At 44.6% G+C, this 19,065-nt stretch overlaps 1 protein-coding gene across 1 annotated transcript in view; it reads left to right on the top strand.

Moving 5' to 3' along the window:
- Nucleotides 1-19,065, top strand: part of LOC311607260 (uncharacterized protein) — a 102,009-nt gene that overhangs the window by 11,599 nt on the left and 71,345 nt on the right. Inside the window, exons 7-11 of the mRNA XM_084798942.1 lie at nt 1,962-2,065; nt 3,792-3,878; nt 9,245-9,303; nt 12,023-12,059; nt 15,918-15,984. Coding sequence (XP_084655068.1) covers nt 1,962-2,065; nt 3,792-3,878; nt 9,245-9,303; nt 12,023-12,059; nt 15,918-15,984 — 354 coding nt within the window. The remainder of the gene's footprint in view (nt 1-1,961; nt 2,066-3,791; nt 3,879-9,244; nt 9,304-12,022; nt 12,060-15,917; nt 15,985-19,065) is intronic.

The raw sequence follows: 19,065 nt of genomic DNA, 5'->3' as shown, positions 1-19,065 counted from the left end.
TCGTCTTTTCACACTATACATTTCTTTCCAGAATTCTGTTGCCATGTTTTTGTTTTTGTTTTTGTCCAAGTGGAGTGTAGAAGTACTAATTTTTTTTTCAACTTGTGTTTCTCTCTATTCGAAATGTTATAGTTTTTAGGTAATCATAGCTAGCTTGGGCCGGCCATCAGAGTTACTTCTTAATAAAATGAATGTTTTTGTCATGTGGTAATTACAAAAGGTTAATTAAGGCATAAGATAAGTATTATTAATAGTACACTAACCAAGGTAAGAGATTATTGAAAGGCAAACATTTTGGGATAGAAATTGAGAACACCCACCCTAATGGTGAAGAGTGAAGAGCTAGCTTATGACTTCAGTAAAGCAAAGAGCCCCAGATCAGCAAGCACGTGTTCTAAATGGAAACTAAATGCGCCATGATGAAAGTTTTCAGAATCAAGGGTGGAGTGGATGAGGTGGGGTGGGAGAGCCCTGTGGGGTGGGCTGCCAGCACAAAGCCTTTCCCAGTAGGGACAGCATCTGGAGGGGGGAGACACTGTTTATTACCCTGTGTCTCATGCTTGTAGTCACAGGACGTTCATAAGATGCCAGGACAATTGAGAAATGGGTAATTTGATGAGCTCTTGGCTTTTTCTTTTTGTGTGTGTGTGTGTGTGGGTACATTTATTTATTTTTTATTTTATTTTGCATATGAAAACTTCTTTATTTTCTTTTTAAACATTATTTTATTTTTGTACATATACATTTATATTATTACACATAAATACAATAGATTACCTATGGCAAGAAGAACCATGACACAATCAGGAATTATATAAATGTTACATTCTTAGTGTTTTGGCTATTTGTATTTGACAGCCTTGAAGAAGACATCTTTCCTATCTTGGTGCATCTAAATTTCTGAATGTAAACCAATCACATATTGTCATTATCGACTTAGAACACCTATCTAGACCTAAAATCCTCTTAACCTCCAAACAATTAAGGTTCATTGTAAGATTAAGCTACCTGATTTTCAACTCCATCAGAGACTTGAGAAGGAGTAAACATGATTATCTGAGTATGTCAGGAGTGCAGGTTAGTAACTTTCCAAATGAAAAGATGACAGAGACAGTTTTCTACCTGAATAGTCACCCAAAACTCTCTATAACACTGGAGCATCTTCTTCAGCCTTCTGGTCCAATATATCTGACAGACATATTTGTGAGGCAGGAACTATTGAGGACTTGCTTACCCTGTCTTGGCAGAGTTTGGCTGTCAACTCTGCCTGCATCCAAGCTTGCCCTTTTTTAGGGCAGAATTCTGTCTGTGGTAGAAATGAGGATCTTTTGCCCAATGGCTTACTTGCCACATTTGAAGCCATTTCCATAAGGAGGTTCTTTGATGCTCATCATCTTCTTTGAGGTAGGTTAGGTGTTGCCAGGAGTTAATCTGTCTCATTGCCAATATGAATCTTTAAAGTAATAAAAACATTTTAAATGCCATATTCTGCATGTCTCTGGGTTTTTTTTTAAGACCTTATCTTTCTATAGAGTCATATCTATATGCTGTACCTAAGATGTATATTCTTGTGATAAAAGTAGACTAACAATTGACATGACCATGGTTTAATCTACTAACATTTAATTTTTTAAAAAATATTTATTTATTTATTATGTATACAGTGTTCTGCCTACATGTACATCTGTAGGCCAGAGGAGGGCATCAGATCACATTATAGATGGTTGTGAGCCACCATGTGGTTCCTGGGAATTGAACTCATGACCTCTGGAAGAGCAGTCAGTGCTCTTAACTGCTGAGCCATCTCTCCAGCCCCCCTAACATTTAATTTGTATAACTTATTTCTCCTAAACAACTTGATAGCACTTTCAAAGCATTGGAAGTAAACCTTGTATTATAATTGAGTTATATGGGTACAATAAAGAAAAAAAAATATATATATTCTTTTCTTTTTTTGACAGGATGGCTGCAGAGCATGTTCACCCCGCATTCAGGAAAATAAGCAAAGGATGGCAGAGTTGCCAACAATCCAGGAAAGCGTAGACACAGCTGAGCTGCTGGGGAGGTATACCTGCTTGTCTGTCCTTTTAGTTAGAATAAGCCTGAGGTGTTACAAATGGCTACAGTAGCCCTGTATCACACTGATAAGAAATTAGTTCATTTGCAAATATTGGTAGTTACTGAAAACCATATCACCAAAGCTTGAGTTAATGATAACAGCAATTACTTGGAGTGGGAAAGATAAAACAACCATTTACAATGATTCATGCTTCCCTTTAAAACTGCTGGTGTTCGCAATTTGCAGCCTGACTTTTCCTCACAAGAGCACAGACCAATGGAAAGGGTTTCCAGGAGTTACACTGGCTGTTAAAGAACAGATTGCACGGACTGATTCAGCTTTGTGTTTCATTTCCCCCACCTTTTGTGGCGGGGGTGGGGGTTGGGGGTGGGGGATGGGGGCAGTTGAGACAGGGTTCTCTGTGTAGACGTGGATGTCCTGGGCTCACTTTATAGATCAGGCTGGCCTCAAACTCACAGAGTCTGCCTGCCTCTGCCTCCCGAGTGCTGAGATTACAGGCATGCGCCAATGTGCCTGGCTACTTTTTTTTTTTTAAAGAATATTGATACTATGTTGTTCCTGAGTTGCTATTAATTGAGATCATCCAATTATATCAGGTTTTTCCTTTTCCCCTGAAGTGTATTTATGAGAAGAAAATATTTTAATTGTATATAAAAGTCATGGGTATGTGATAAAAGATAGGATTAGGGTTTAGTTCTTTGCTTTTCCATTTGCTGCGATGTGGACCCATTAAAAACATCCGTTGTCTTTCCTGACCCAGGGAGTGTGGCTCATGCTAGCTGGGCTGCAAGAAGGCCTGGCTTCCTTCAGCACTGACTTCAGGCTTATCTGTACCATTCATTCCCTCAACTACTCTGTGATTGTTGTTAGCGATTTTATACAAAGTGCTTTTTCCTTCTTTGACCTTTACCTGAGCCCAAGCACATGTCCTCGCTCTCAGAGGGAGCTGCAGAAGTTTCCATGGCAGCACTGGCCTGTATTCTCACACTCATGAACCGTGGGTAGAACTTGTAAGTATAGCAGACACTACAGCTGCTTCTGGCTTGCCTAGTCTACTTATACACACACATACATACATACAAACACATGTACACACACATACACACAACACATACACACACGTGCAAACACACACACACACAAGCATATGCACACATACACACATATACACAAACATGCACACACATGCATACACATACACAGACACAAGCATATGCACGCACACATACACAAACCCACAGATGATCATCACTTGTAGACTAACTAGCAGTGACTATCCATGAGAAGCCTTCTGATTGGCACTGGATTCAAGATGGCAGTGCTGCGTGTTGGCTCTGGCTCCTCAACAGTTAAACTTTATTGTGAATTTGTTAACAAAGGTATCTTTCTTACACCCTGACTGTCCTAAACAGGAGGGAGAAAAGATTAAGGAGAACAAAAATGAAACCTTCTGGGTATCAGTTCCTTGGGGCGAATCCTCTGGTGTAATTCTCTAGGTTTCTCCTCTACCCAACAGAAGAAGTCACCACACTCCTCCCCCCATCTCTCTCTCTCTCTCTCTCTCTCTCTCTCTCTCTCTCTCTCTCTCTCTCTCTCTCTCCCGCCTCTAAGATCTCTCTCTATCTAAGATCTTTATCTCAGTGGGATCAAGCCATCTAAGACTCCTTTCACCTTGGGCCCAGCCTAAGGCAAGGTCACATTCCTTCCACAGCTGCGTGTGCATGGCATCAGAGCAGCGGGACAGCAGTGAGAACAGAGTGGCTGTGGACTCCCAAACCATAGTGTCTGTGTTTCCCAGGTAAGATGAGAGCCCACCATCAAGGAAACTCTCCTGTCCAACGCCCAGGCTCCTGTCAGCATGGCCTCAGCCTCAGGCCGCATGCCTCCCACTCCCACTGTCTGTGGATACCTTCAGGGTACTGAGGTTGCACAGCTCCAACCACTGGTACCCACTCTCAATGCAATATGGCGGATACTTTCCAGGTACTGTGGTTTACAGCTCCAGCCTTGAACCTTCCTGTGGAGTGGATACCTTTCCAATAGCGGGGTGCGTAGCTCCAGCCTCAGGCTTCCTGACTCAGTGAGCAATGTCTGAGCTCAGTGTCTGGGAAGTGGGACCTCAACCTTGGAGCAAGAAAAGAAGTGGTGGGACAGCCGACTCCAGGATTTCCCTGGGCAAGAGGAGGGTTCCTGGGCTCCTGAGGAGCCCACTTGGTCCCCCAGATCACACATCTAAGGAGATCCATGGGCAAGTCCCTGAGAACCACCCCAGTTCAAGACCACTTCCATAAATCTGAGGAGGGTACCTACAGGAACATCCAGATTTCTGTCCAGGACTCTTCTTGTACCTCCCTCCACCCCCACCCCCAAAACTCCAACAGGGCAACAAGATCTACTAGCCAACACCATAGACAACCAGATGGCTAAAGGCCAGTATAAAAACACAATCAACAAAAGCCAGAGCAATATGGCATCTTTAGAACCCAGTTATCCTAAAGCAAGCAGTCCTGGATACCTAACACAACTGAAACTCAAGAAAATGACATTAAATCTATGCTCATGAAAATGGTAATGGAGGAAAGAAAATCCTTAAAGAAGTACAGGAATGTATAGGCAAACAGTTTGAGGCATTTGGAAAAGAAATGAATAAATCACTGAAAGAATTATAGGAAAATACAAACAGGTGAAAGAATTGAAAAAATGATTTAAAGAAATGGAGGAAAATATAAACAAACAGGTGAAAGAAATCAATAAAACAGTTCAAGATATGAAGATGGAAATAGAAACAATAAAGAAGGCACAAACTTATGAAATCCTGGAGAGGGAGAACTTAGGGAAGAAAACAGGAACCACAGAGGTACTCATCACCAATGGAATACAAGAGATGGGAAAGAAAATCTCAACTGAAGAAGACACAATGGAAGAAATTGATGCACCCTTAAAAGAAAATGTTAAATCTAAAAATTTCCGGACACAAAACATCCAAGAAATCGGGGACACAGTGAAAAGATAAAACCTAAGAATAATAGAAATAAAAGAAGGAGATGACTCCTTGCTCCAAGGCCCAGAAAATATTTTCAAGAAAATCATAGAAGAAAATTTCCCTGATCTTTGTTTGTTTGTTTGTTTGTTTGTTTGTTTTTTGTTTTTCGAGACAGGGTTTCTCTGCGTAGCCTTGGCTGTCCTAGACTCGCTTTGTAGACCAGACTGGCCTCAAACTCACAGAGATCCACCTGCCTCTGCCTCTCGAGTGCTGGGATTAAAGGTGTGCACACCTGACCATTCCCTGATCTTAAGAAAGAGAAGTTTATAAGCATACAAGAGGCCTAAAGAATACCAAATAGATTAAAGCAGAAAAGAAAATCCTCCCACCACATAATAATCAAAACACAAATTGTACAGAACAAAGAAAAAAATATTAAAAGCTGCAAGGGGAAAAGGCCAGGTAACATATAATGGCAAATCTATCAGATTCACACCTGACACTTCAGCAGAGACCATAAAAGCCAGAAGCACCTGGGCAGATATCTTGCAAACACGAAGAGATCACAGATGACAGTCCAGACTACTATACCCAGCAAAACTTTCATTCACCAATCTGAATAAATTATAATAAAAAATAAAAGAAACAAACAAACCAAAAAAAAAAAAAAAAAAAACCCAAAACACCTTTCAATCACTATAGATGGAGAAAACAAGATATTCCATGACAGAACCAAATTTAAACAATATCTATGCACAAACCCAACCTATAGAAGATACTAGAAGGAAAACTCACACCTGAGGAGGTTAGCTACACCCCAAAAAACACAGGATATAAATAACTTCACTACAGCAAAATCAAAAGTAGACAAGCACACATCCACAACCAACATCAAAATAAAAGGTTCCAACAGTCACTAGTCATTAATATCTCTCAACATCAGTGGACTCAGTCTCCAATAAAAAGATACAGACTAACAGAATGGATGAGTAAACATGTCTCATCATTCTGCTGCATGCAAGAAACACACCATCCTTCTCTACGGATATTTGCTTATTCATGTTCAATGCTGTTATATTCAAACAACTAGGAAATGGAAACAACCCAGATACCCTTCAACCAAAGAATGGACAATAAAAAATGTGGAATACTATTCAGCTGTATAGAAAAATGAAGTCGTGAACTTTGCAGGGAAATGGATGGAGCCAGGGAAGATGGTATTGAGAGAGGTAACCCAGACAAAGAAAGATGAGGTTGAGTGTTCTCTCCCATCAGGAGACATTGGCTCCACACCCTCAGATGTGCATACATAGTCTGTAGTAGCTACAGAAACAGGGAAAGAAGAACAGGGCCATTGCCAGGAAGGGGGCTTAGGAAACAATAGAGATGTGGAATAGCAGGATTCAAGTGATTTAATGGGGGAGATGGGAAAGGGGAGCATCTTTTGGGGGGGGAGGTAATACATACAGAGGAAGAAAAGGGTAAAATAACAAAAAAAATGTCTGAAAAGGTAGCGAGGAATCACACTATTAACCATTTACCTGAAGAAAAAAAAAGGCCCTATAATACACATAATGCAGTGTATAAATATTCAGATGTAGTTAATGAACTTTTCTCATCTGGGCAGATGATACATCTTCTAAGAACCAAAGACTACCAATCAGAAACCTCAGTGGTGGACAAGAGCAGCCCTCTTTTGAGTTTTTGGCCAGGGACGCCCAACCCGCCCCAAAAAAAACCCCAAATCATACAGTCTATTGCTATTGCTCAGAGGTGGAAGGTAAGTGCTGATTGCTGAAGTCACCATGCACTTCAGAATCAGAGACCAGAGACTCCTGAGCTAGAACTGACCTAAAAGCCTCCTCCCTGAGCACTAGCTTTTACAAAACTAGGAGGCACCGTGCAAGCAAGGAAGGAGACAACAGACGGACCTACCCAGCCGTGATGCCCGTGGATCATATCAATTACCAGCATGGCATGAGAACCTTGGTGGTAGCCAGCAGATCTCTAATTGGACTCAAGACACACTCAACGAGAGGGAAATCATGCCTGGCACTGGAAACACAGCCAACTACTAGTGAAGCCATGGATCTTGAAGAGAATCCATAACCACTACTTACTGAACCAGCACAATCCCTAACAACAATCTATAGGCATTTGCCCAATAGATAAATGTAGTTTTCACCCCTCATTGAGGAAATGTCCTTTTGCAACTCTGATGGAGACCATACAGTAAATTGCAACCAATCAAAATGCTGAGTCGTGGGACTCAGTCCCAATGCATACAGCTATAAAAACAAGCTCCACACCCAAGGCTCTGGGATCATTGTGGAAGAGGGAGTGGAAAGACTGTAAGAGCCAGATAATGAAGGAGTTTGCTTTGAGAGTGTGTCTCCTAGTAATGTCAGGAACCATAGCCATAAAGTCCCACCATCATGAGTGCCCAAAAGGAGCTAAACAAGGACAGCACCAATGGACATGCCAACGTGGATGGGGAAAAGCCCATGAGTCCTCATGGGTACAAGGAGCTACAGGCTACTAAGTAATCGAACAAGAAAGGTAGTCTTCCCCAGGGGAGAGCAGCACATTAGTTAATTGTCCACTGCCAAATGACCAAAGGGGTCAGCCCTGAAAACATAGATACAAGTAACATTAGCATCAGAACGGAGCAGGTTATATGCAGGAGGCCATGAATTTGAAGGAGAATGGGAGAGGTATATGGAAAGGTTTGTGGTGGTGGTGGTGGGGGAGTAAAGGGAAGGGAGGAATGCTGCAATTATAATCTCAAAAATTAAAAAAAAAAAAGTAAAAAGAAAAATTGTGAGCTCTCAGATGTGGTTGCTACCATGCCTCTATTTGCCATCATGGACTCTAACTCTCTGAATCTGTAAGTCCTATTAAACATATTCTTTCATAAGTTTTCTTGGTCATGGCATTTATCACAGCAATAGAAAAGCAAGACCAGGAGCCATACTCTGAGCAACTATCTAGGTCTCCCAAATCTACACACACACACACACACACACACACACACACACACACACACACACCACATAAATTCACTGTTCTCCACACCCCATGGATGGTGATGTAAGATATCCATGTGGCATCCCCAATGACAGTCTTGAGGCATTCCTTTGCTTTGTCATTGTGTGCTCAAGAGGGTCCGATGATGCTGCGCAAGAGTCTCCTTTCTTTTGTGAAATGACACCTTAAGTTCCCGCTGTGTGGACAAGTTTTGTTGTATATAGTGACGGATCTCTCCCAGGGTACTTGCTTTTCTTTCCCAGTTGTCATGGAGATTAAGCCTCATTGTGCGGATGATACACCATGCGTGCATATGTGTGTGTCAAGAGTTTGGTTAGAGGCCTGGCATGGCAGTGCATGCCTTTAATCCCAGCACAAAGAAGGCAAAGGTAGGTAGATTTATAAGTTCCAGGCCACCCAGGGCTACAAAGTGAGACCATTTCTCAAAATAACCAACCAGGCAAATAAACGGGTGATATGGTTAAGTATGAGGAATGGTGGCAGTCCTTCCAACTCGGGTCTTTGCCTTTATTATCTTTCCCTGTACGGCTGTGATTCAGTAATGCTGTAATTGCTGACAATCACGTTAAGATAATGAGAATTTATAGTTACAAATAATTGTCTCTTCTGAATTACATGTCACAAAAATAAAATAGGCCATAATCTAACTAAAGACATTATTTCTGGCAAGTGTAGCCATTTGTTGTTTGAACCTGTGATACAACACATCTTTGGGATTTTAAAGAAGTTCAACCTTAAGAGAACACAGTATATTGTTACCTTACTATTTCTCCACTCCTGTTTTTTAGCATCTTCAAATCTTGACCACTCCATGGTAAAGTAAGCCAATAAAATCCTTATCTTTTACCAGAACTTGAGTATAAGAGAAGAAACTTGTCTGTTTGGAAAACAGTCTTAGGTACTCGCTTTGATGTCAAGCTAGCCCAATTTCGGATCCTGGCTGTATTTGATTCCCGACCATTCCATCTATTTTTACATTTTCTTCTTTGATTGAAAATTTAGTAAGGAACTTTTGGTGCTAACATCATAATGCTCACTCCCATCATTTATAAAATACACCTTCAATTATTTGATGTTCTTGTTTAATATAAAGCATTAATTTTGTTTATCACCTTTTACCACACATGGCAAAGCCAAACTACCTTAGACCACAAAGAGAAGGAACATGAAATTTATGAAGATAACAATCCAGGTAAGTTTTCTGATTAACTCAGATCTGCTTGCCCTTGATGGAGTGGGTAAAGAAAGACTGCCCAAAGAAGTAAGATTTATGAAAGCAATGTATATGTTGAGTTTGCATTTGTTTGGAGAAGGAGAGAGAGAGAGACACACACACACACACACACACACACACACACAGAGAGAGAGAGAGAGAGAGAGAGAGAGAGAGAGAGAGGAAGGGAGGGAGGGAGGGAGGCAGAGAGACAGAGACAGACAGAAAGACAGACACAGAGAGACAGAGGCAGACAGACAGACACAGAGAGACAGAGACAGAAAGAGAGAGAGACAGAGACAGATAGAGACATAGAGACAGAGAGAGAAGAGAGAGAGACAGAGAGACAGAGAGACTCTATTGTTGATCTGAATCCTTAACCTTCCTTTTTATAAGTAGATGATATGAGGAAATACCTACCTACTAGACTCCAATATTTGTTTTCTCTAAGTTAAAGTTAGGGCAGGAAAAGTTCTAATTATAGAGATCTCATTTGTCTTTGTTCCATTTCCTGTTGCTATGGTTTAAAATGCCTCCTCCCCCCGCCCCCCAGAAAAAAAGCATCTTAGAGGAGAAAGTCCTTATTTCAGCTTCTAAGTCAATTTTAGCAAGGAGTTGGCAGCAGCCAGAGCTTGAGATAAGTGGTTACGTGAAGTCTGTGGTCAGAGGAAGAGGGCAGCAGGTGCACATACACTCGTGTTTAGTTCCCTGGTTCACCGTTGCAGAGTTCAGGATTCTGTTGCACTGGAAATGGTGCTGCCCACAGCGGTAGGGTCTTCCCGCCTTGGTTGACAAAGCAAAGGTGGTCCCTGGTGATGTGGCCACAGGAAAACCGAATCCAGACAAAGCCCTCACAGAGATACCCTGCCTAGGTGATTCTAGACTGTGCCAAGTTCATCACACGGTTACTGCCACATCCTGGAAGCGTGAGCAAGTTAATGGGTATATTTTCAATTTAAACTTAATTTAATGTGTGTGGGTGCATTGTCTTCATATATACCTGTGTACCATGTGCACGTCATGTGCTTTCAGAGGCTACGAGAGGCCACCAGATTCCCCGAAATTGGAGTCACAAGTGGTTGTGAGCTACCACGTGGGTTCCGGGAATTGACCTCAGGTCCTCAACGCTCTCGACTGTTGAGTTATCCTTCCAGCCCCAGTAGTTTTATTTCTACAGTTTTTCCTATCAAATGCCAACTTTCTTGTATCTCTTGCCTTTTTAGACGTCTGGTGTTTCTGGTTAATACTGGGATAGACATATAAAAGGATGTTTTTTTCCAGAGACATCTTTCCATTGAAGGAAAAATGGAAGGGGCTAGTATCATCTTCCTGGGACAGCCACAGGGAGAGAGAGATTCCAGAGAGAGACCTTACCCTGTGGTGCCACACTGTGCCCACAGACTGACCTTCCTTGTGACGTCACTCTTCATCTTTTTTGATAAAGTTTTAAATGAAAATCTAGAAGAGTTGTGCTTTGTAATAACAAAATAAGAACAGAATTGTCTCTAGGGCCATTGGTCCAGAAGACCTCAGAGCCACTGGACACAGCCAGTTTCAATGCCGCTTTGGCTGACAGCAGAGGTGGCTGTCATTCTGGTAGGTTCTAGTTGTGACTGTGAGGTTGTGCAATGGCAGCTACTTTCATGGATTACATTTTGAGACATTTCTTCTTTCTGACTTGTGGCTAGCGTTACCGTCTCGTCAGCAAGAACGACGCTGCACACACAAACAGGATCCTTCTGCAGTAAAGCTTTAATGCCTCTTGAGAGGAAGAGCATAAGCTTACAACACGAAAAACGGAGACAGAGAGAGCAAACAGCAGAAACCCCTCCCTTATGTAGGAAACTGTCCTCCGCTTAGGATGTGTCAGTCCCTGATTGGCTGTTGCTCATTGGGCGAGATGATGCCACGGGAGAGGCAGAGCACAACGAGTGGAAAATCCCTTCGCACATGCGCAGATTAGTTGTTTGTCAGCATGGGACACAGGGTGTCAGCGCCATCTTGTAATGGCGAATGTGGGCGCGGCTTCCCACATCTCCCCCTTTTCTTTTTATTAAGAAGCAATAAGACACCCAATAGGGAGAGTGGAGACAGAGGTCAAATCCCCAAGCAAAATATCAGGCCTGCATACACAACTCTCCCCTAAGCTCTTCACCCGGAGAGGTCATAGCCTGGCCCTGTGCCGTTTTTTTCTGGGGGAAGGACACTGGGGCACGCAACCTTCATGCAAGATGACACTGACTTTTATTTGAAATATCTAACAAGTTAAATTAAGAGCTCTCGGGCTGGAGAGATGGCTCAGCGATTAAGAGCACTGCCTGCTCTTCCAAAGGTCCTGAGTTCAACTCCCAGCAATTACGTGATGGCTCACAACCATCTACAACGAGATCTTGTGCCCTCTTCTGGCCTGCAGGTGTTACATGCAGGTATAACACTGTATACATAATGAATAAATAAATAAATCTTTTAAAAAATCAGAAAAAAAATTAAGAGCTCTCAATGCATTGCCCACCAGCCACCTGGCCTAATAGATCTTCCTGGTAGAACCACGCACACCAGTTGTGGTAGAACCACGCACACCAGTTGTGGTTCTAAGGAAAATCATGCTGTGAAAGATGCCCCAGCCATATCATATAAAGAGTTTTCTTCATTTTCTATTCATTTTTATTGATTAAATGTAGTTTTTCTTTATCTTTAGGAGCAGATATAAGTCCTGAATGCTACTCTAAAATAAGGTAAGATTTGATCATGTAATTGTTCAGTGAATGCAGAGAAAACCAACTAATATTTGGTGCATATTCCCTGGGCTAGATTCAATATGATGTACAGAACACTTAGCATCTCAGAGCAATCACAGAAGGCATGCAAAGTGTTCTGTTAAAACACCCTTCTCAAGCCAGGCGGCAGGCCTTAATCCCATCACTCAGGAGGCAGAGGCAGGCAGATCTCTGTGAGTTCAAGGCCAGCCTGGTCTACAGAGATATCCAGGACAGCTAGAGCTACACAGAGAAACAACAACAACACAAAGCAGCCAAAAAGCAAACAACAACAACAAAACCACATGCTTCTCCCCATAATTGGCTACTTTCATTTGAAGGCAGATGTTACTGGCTCATAATCCTGCCACTGATAGGAACCTGACCCATGATTTGCCTGGCTGCCAGCAAACCTCTGTGAGGCTGTCTCTTCATTCTCTGCATAGATTAAAAGCACCAAAATACAGGTCTATAGAACACCAATACAGACAGTCAAATTTAGTCACAATGTTGAGTTTCTCTTCCACGCTTCAGCATAGCCCATTAGTTTATCATAATGCTGCGTTGGTGTCCCTTGGCTTCTCTTTAGCAGTTAAACGTTTTGTGGAAGCGTTCACTACCGTGTGGCCACAGAATATAACATTGATATATAATTATCCTACCAAAAGCGAAGAATATTTACATGTTGTATGACAGCATTCAAAAATCTCATTAGAAGATATTTTCATGGACTTTTCTGCTTACCAACATGAGCTGCCATATCAGTCTAGTGCCTTGACCATTTTCTTTTTTTCTATCCTATTTTATTTTCCAACAAATATGCTACTTTTATGAATGATTGCCGCTTTGGCTTCTATTTCATTTTTTTTTTTATATCTGTCTGCTAAGTGTTCCTTTACTTGTACAGTTTCATGACTTTAGGGAATGCTGGGGGCTTACCAAATTACCCATGGTTACTTGGACCTGTGTTTAGAATCCTCCCCGCATGGCTGCTCTGTTGGAGAACCTGAAACTAAAAGATTCTGAACTAGCATCCTCGGCTATACTAAGTGACAGTAATGAAACTAGTGACCTTTCAGTCCATGGCCAGGAGCCCCTCCCTCCCACGCGCGCACACACACACTAGTAGATTAGTGTTTTAGTAATATGGTGGGTGAAGAAGTTAAACATGGACACAGCAGGAGCCGCATCATTCCAGGCCAGGAGAACAGAACTAACAGAAGGGGCGGGGTCTGTGTGGGAACAGCTTATGCGTGGCGCTCACAGCGGGGGTCTGTGTGGGAACAGCTTATGCGTGGCGCTCATAGTTGTAGAAAAGAGATGAGCACTTTGGGGATTGTAGCACATGGAATAAAGATAGTTGGAACTTCTTGAATGCAGGAGAGCATAAAGAATTCAGAGGGTCTCCACTAAGGGTAAAGCATATAAAATCTCAGGGGAAATATGTGACTACGAAATTGCTGTTTCTTGCTATGTTGTCTGTTAAATGCTTCCTTCCCTTACTGTTGAAATATATTGGGCTTATACCAATAAATTTTAGAACTTGGAGAAAGAAAATAATTCAGAAGGGAGGTGTGAGGAGGAAAGGAGAGAGGGGAAACTGTGGTAAGGATGTAATTAATTATGAGAGAAGAATAAGTAAAAATTTAAAAATAAAGAATTCAAAAGAACTCTGGGGGAAAGGGTCTTTTTTTATTCGACTGTAAAAACTGACAAAATTCAATCTTTCTGATAAATTGTGCTAAATAGCTTCAGCTACCCAAAGCGTCTATACCAGGTAGCATTTTTCTCTCATGTACGCCAGTGTTGATTCACACACAGTCACGCAGGAAGGTGCAAATTAAATCTATGGATGAGAGAAGTCATATCAGGCCAACCTGAGGCCAGGCTTCTGAGAGCCACAGAGAGCGGTTGCTCGGCTCAGGAAGCAGGGACTGTCATCTCACGTCAGGAGCCTGTGCTTTCACGGGGCTGAGCTTTGATTGAGAACAGTGGGCTGAGTGCATGAGTGATTGACTCCGAGTCACCAATGATGATGCACTGGTGGCCCAGAGAGGGGAAGAGACGCGAAGCTCTTCTCTTTAGTGTCATTTAACCAGGAACAAGTCCACATTCAAATTCTCTGCTTCATTTCCACCCCCCCCCCATGTCTTTCATCCCTGACAAAGGTATGTTTTCTGTCTTTATTGCACAGCACAGAAAGCCTCCATGGGCCAGGAAGGGGGTCGTTTGCAGACATCTTTCAACAGAGTTTTACAAGAGATTAGGTCATTGACCCCAACTGACCCAGATAACATGTTTGTATAAAATCATTGTTTATCAACCAACATCCAAATGTTGAGTTTAACATTTGTGGTAAATGTTCACTTCTGAAGATTGCTTTCAAATTCTGTATTTGCTGCTTTCAGCAAACGATTCACATGTATGTCCTGGCTCAGAGCAGGGAAGGGCATACGATGTAAGATCCAGTACAGTGTATAGTTGGGAAGTCTGAGCCCAGTAAGGGTGCAGCCACATGGCTCTCTTAAAAGCAGGCTAAGCAAATAGGCTGAGTCCACAGTAGGAGAGCAGTCTGAAGTGACCACAAGGTGTGTTATTAACTTTCGCTGTGAGGTCCAGCAAAAGATTCAGTCTTTGCTTTGCGACTGCGAGAGATGCTATCACACCAACATTGCCACAGGGGACTGTGACTGAGCCCCAGAGAAGGGAGACTGACGCGACCTCCCACCTGCAGAAAGATGCTTAACACCAGGATCCTTCTCAATCACGCTTTATTGGGAGCGCCCTTGAAGTTGAAGCGAAGGACCCCGAACCCCCCTAGAGCTTGAACTTAAATACCATCTAAAGTGGCGTGTTAACACCTCACAGGTTCAGGCAGAATGCCTAATTAACATATGAGTGCAGATAGGTCAACAGCTTACACAAGCGTAGTTATCATTAGCATAGTCCCCCTGACGGGAGGGGCCACTAGAGATAGCTCTAGCAAACGCATGCATACTGGCAATTGTTTACAGATAGCAGCACACAGACCAGCGCCATTATTGGTTGCAGCTGGCACAATCGTGGCTGGCTCCTTACAGGAGACCTCAGAGTGCGAGTGCTTGGGACAGGAGACGTTCCTGGGAGTTGCCGGGAGTTAGGAGGACCACTGCCAGGGTCCTGCTTTCCCACCCCCTCTCCCTGGGCTGTGGATGAGCCTGTGAGGGATTTTTATTGTTTGCTGGTTTGTGTGAAGACCTGAAAATAAAGAACAATAATTGGTTTTTTTTTTATACGTTTTCATCTCTCTGAAGAGAAAATGGTCAGCAAGGGTGTAGGCATGTGCTCTTTAGCTGTGGTCCAGCACCTCTCAGCATCTCTGGGGTTCTGGGGAGACTCTGTGCTGCTGTAAGGCAGAACAAAGCCCTGGCCTCCTTCAGCCTGTGCTTTCAAGATGTCCACTTCTGAATGAATTGCCGTTGTGACCAGAGGGAGACAGAGAAGAAGGAACGCTATATATTTGAGCCTTGCTTTGATTTATTGCCTTCATAATTCAGGCAGCAAAAATATGCATGAGCCAATAGTTGAGTTTTCATTTCAAGAGAGGAAATTTGTGAAGACAAATTATTTTGGGGCTCTGACAATATATGGGATACCTACCATTCTTTGTCATTATATGTGTAGTCACCACTAAATAATGGGTAAAGAGTTAAAACAGAAAGGGGGTAGCAAAGCATGCTTCTTTTCTTTTTACTTTTTTTTTTTAAAAAAACAAAGGTCAACTTTAAATATCTCATAAAGAAATGGCACAGACAACTAACCAAAACCCCCCTGTTCTTATTTGTTTTTATTCCTAAGCCTTGCCGACAAGCCTAGTAACGCCAAGTCCACAGGAGAAAATGATGAACATAGCTTCAGTACCAAGGTAAATGCCTCTCTGTGAAATTAATTTCCTCTTTCTGAATTTGGATCCTTTACTATTTATTCTCAAACTGAGCAATGCTCTACTACCAATGCATCTCAAAAATCAGCCAGAGGAAACCATTTATATAAGTACGGCCAGTTGGGCTCTTTGTTTTCTCCTTGTTTCACTTTGAGAAACAACAGTGGCAGTAAATATCTGAGGTGATGGGGGTTGTCAGGTATTGAAAACTCGTAACAGAAGAAATTTTATAAGGCATAGTTTTCACAATAGAGCCAACCTGACATTTGAACCAGGGCCTTTGGGATCAATGTACATTATTGTGGTTTAGATTGTTTACTGGGGGCTGCAGACATGGTTCAGTGTTAAGAGCGCTTGTTGCCCTTGCAGAGGACCTAGACTCGGTTCCCAGCACCCACATGGTGGCTCACAGCCATCTGTAACGCAAGTACTACGGGACCTGATGACTTCTTCTGACCTCTACAGGCACTGTGCACGCACGGGGTGCACATACACACGTGCAGGCCAACACTCACACACATAAAATAAAATAATGTAAAAAGATTACAAAGTAGTTTACTTGTGTGACTTTCATTATATTCATATTTCAGAGTTGTAAGGAAACTGAAAGCTTATCACACAGATGGGTGGGATGTTCTGGTGGGACTCCTACCAGTGGGAGCAGGTGTGGCTCTGACTCTTTGCCTGCCCCTGGGACTCTTTTCCTCCTATTGGGCTGCCTTGTTCACTCTAAGGATTTTGGCCCAGTTTTATTGTATCATGTTTTTATCACGTTTGGTGGTTGTCTCTTGGTGGCCTGCTCTTTTCTGAAGGGAATTGGAGGGTAAGTGGATGTAGAGGAGAGGAGAGGGAGGGGCTCTGGGAGGGATGGAGGCAGGGGAGAGGGGAGGGAGGGGCGCTGGGAGGGATGGAGGCAGGGGAGAGGGGAGGGAGGGGCGCTGGGAGGGATGGAGGCAGGGGAGAGGGGAGGGAGGGGCGCTGGGAGGGATGGAGGCAGGGGAGAGGGGAGGGAGGGGCGCTGGGAGGGATGGAGGCAGGGGAGAGGGGAGGGAGGGGAGGGATGGAGGCAGGGGAGAGGGGAGGGAGGGGCGCTGGGAGGGATGGAGGCAGGGGAGAGGGGAGGGAGGGGCGCTGGGAGGGATGGAGGCAGGGGAGAGGAGAGGGAGGGGCTCTGGGAGGGATGGAGGCAGGGGAGAGGGGAGGGAGGGGCTCTGGGAGGGATGGAGGCAGGGGAGAGGGGAGGGAGGGGCTCTGGGAGGGATGGAGGCAGGGGAGAGGGGAGGGAGGGGCGCTGGGAGGGATGGAGGCAGGGGAGAGGGGAGGGAGGGGCTCTGGGAGGGATGGAGGCAGGGGAGAGGGGAGGGAGGGGCTCTGGGAGGGATGGAGGCAGGGGAGAGGGGAGGGAGGGGCTCTGGGAGGGATGGAGGCAGGGGAGAGGGGAGGGAGGGGCGCTGGGAGGGATGGAGGCAGGGGAGAGGGGAGGGAGGGGCGCTGGGAGGGATGGAGGCAGGGGAGAGGAGAGGGAGGGGCTCTGGGAGGGATGGAGGCAGGGGAGAGGGGAGGGAGGGGCGCTGGGAGGGATGGAGGCAGGGGAGAGGGGAGGGAGGGGCGCTGGGAGGGATGGAGGCAGGGGAGAGGGGAGGGAGGGGCGCTGGGAGGGATGGAGGCAGGGGAGAGGGGAGGGAGGGGCGCTGGGAGGGATGGAGGCAGGGGAGAGGGGAGGGAGGGGAGGGATGGAGGCAGGGGAGAGGGGAGGGAGGGGCGCTGGGAGGGATGGAGGCAGGGGAGAGGGGAGGGAGGGGCGCTGGGAGGGATGGAGGCAGGGGAGAGGAGAGGGAGGGGCTCTGGGAGGGATGGAGGCAGGGGAGAGGGGAGGGAGGGGCTCTGGGAGGGATGGAGGCAGGGGAGAGGGGAGGGAGGGGCTCTGGGAGGGATGGAGGCAGGGGAGAGGGGAGGGAGGGGCTCTGGGAGGGATGGAGGCAGGGGAGAGGGGAGGGAGGGGCTCTGGGAGGGATGGAGGCAGGGGAGAGGGGAGGGAGGGGCGCTGGGAGGGATGGAGGCAGGGGAGAGGGGAGGGAGGGGCGCTGGGAGGGATGGAGGCAGGGGAGAGGAGAGGGAGGGGCTCTGGGAGGGATGGAGGCAGGGGAGAGGAGAGGGAGGGGCGCTGGGAGGGATGGAGGCAGGGGAGAGGAGAGGGAGGGGCGTTGGGAGGGATGGAGGCAGGGGAGAGGAGAGGGAGAGGCGCTGGGAGGGATGGAGGCAGGGGAGAGGGGAGGGAGGGGCTCTTGGAGGGATGGAGGCAGGGAAACAGTGGTCAGGATGTGTTGTGTGAGAGAAGAATCTATTTTCAATTAAAAATAATAATAAAGAAAGTCTATAGAACTGAATAATACTTTTTTTTTGCCCAAATAGTCACAAGCTGTGCAAGTAGAGAGTCAATAACCATCAAGTAAAAATTCAATTTCTGATTTGTGTGTGTGTGTGCCTAGTTTCCAATATCAGCTCAAATTCCTAGCTCACATTCTAATGTTTTAGGTTCTAGAATGCCTTTACATACCCATTTAACTAATCATCTCAAGTCTTCTGCACATTAAGAGCTGGCAGAGGGCAAGAAACCCGTTGGCGGCTCACCTCTAGTTCACATGCAAACGGAAGTGTAACACATTTCAATGTGAAAAAACAAACAAACCAAAATACTAGCAATTAACTGTGTTGAGTATTTTAAATGTACCTTAAATTCATTATCCTTATTAATGTTTAAGACATGTACGCTGGGGTGGTTTGCTTTAAGGACCTGTGTTGTAAGTGAAAAGGGAAGAACTTAGAAAAGGACCACAGCAACAAAGATGAACAGCAACACAGTGTCGTCTGACTGTGACTTTAGATTGGGCTTTTGGACATTTCAGCTCATGCCATTAAACGTGTGTTTTCAGATTGTGCGTTACTGTCTATCATCCTAAATACAGATTGTTTCTCCCGCTTAAAAGCTGAAGCGATACTTCTTTTTCCAACTTGTGTCTCTGCCCATTAGAAATAGTCCAGTTTTCACCCCGAGTCAACGGT

This window comes from Acomys minous (genome assembly GCF_964271855.1).
Source record: "Acomys minous genome assembly, chromosome: 10".
Taxonomy (NCBI): Eukaryota; Metazoa; Chordata; class Mammalia; order Rodentia; family Muridae; genus Acomys; species Acomys minous.
Note: the sequence above shows the minus strand (reverse complement) of the source record. Positions and strands in the feature narration are given on the sequence as shown.